Source organism: Phaethon lepturus, unplaced genomic scaffold, assembly GCF_000687285.1.
Source record: "Phaethon lepturus isolate BGI_N335 unplaced genomic scaffold, ASM68728v1 scaffold30995, whole genome shotgun sequence".
Taxonomy (NCBI): Eukaryota; Metazoa; Chordata; class Aves; order Phaethontiformes; family Phaethontidae; genus Phaethon; species Phaethon lepturus.
The window spans coordinates 1,975-2,350 of record NW_010538904.1 but is presented as its reverse complement, the minus strand read 5'-3'; the positions used below and the strand labels follow the sequence as shown (position 1 = coordinate 2,350).

At 51.9% G+C, this 376-nt stretch overlaps 1 protein-coding gene across 1 annotated transcript in view; it reads left to right on the top strand.

Moving 5' to 3' along the window:
• Positions 1-335, top strand: part of LOC104620682 (segment polarity protein dishevelled homolog DVL-3-like) — an 11,055-nt gene extending 10,720 nt beyond the window's left edge. Inside the window, 2 exon segments of the mRNA XM_010286974.1 lie at positions 1-5; positions 8-335. The exon segment at positions 1-5 is cut by the window's left edge and continues 268 nt beyond it. Of these exon segments, the coding sequence (XP_010285276.1) occupies positions 1-5; positions 8-138 (136 nt within the window). The 3' untranslated portion in view covers positions 139-335.
• Positions 336-376: the final 41 nt, after the last annotated feature.

Here is a 376-nt window from a genome sequence, read left to right as displayed (position 1 = left end):
CCGCCTTCAGCCATGGGGCCCCCTGGGGCGCCGCCAGGCCGTGACCTGGCCTCTGTGCCCCCCGAACTGACAGCCAGTAGACAGTCCTTCCGAATGGCCATGGGCAACCCCAGTGAGTTCTTTGTGGATGTAATGTGAAGCGCCCATCCCCTGTCTGTCTGCTGCCCCTTCTTCCCCCCTCCATCCCTGTCGTTTGTCTCCTAGGACCAGCCCTGGCTTCACCCCTTGTTTTTTGGGTTTTTGTTTTCTTTTTTTCGTGGGGTTTTTTTTTTTTTTTTGGTCTTGATAACGAAAAGAAAAAAAGGGAAAAAAAAATAAATGGAACTAAACCTTGATTCTAATCCCTCCTCAAGCGGGGTAGATGGGATTGGCAGGC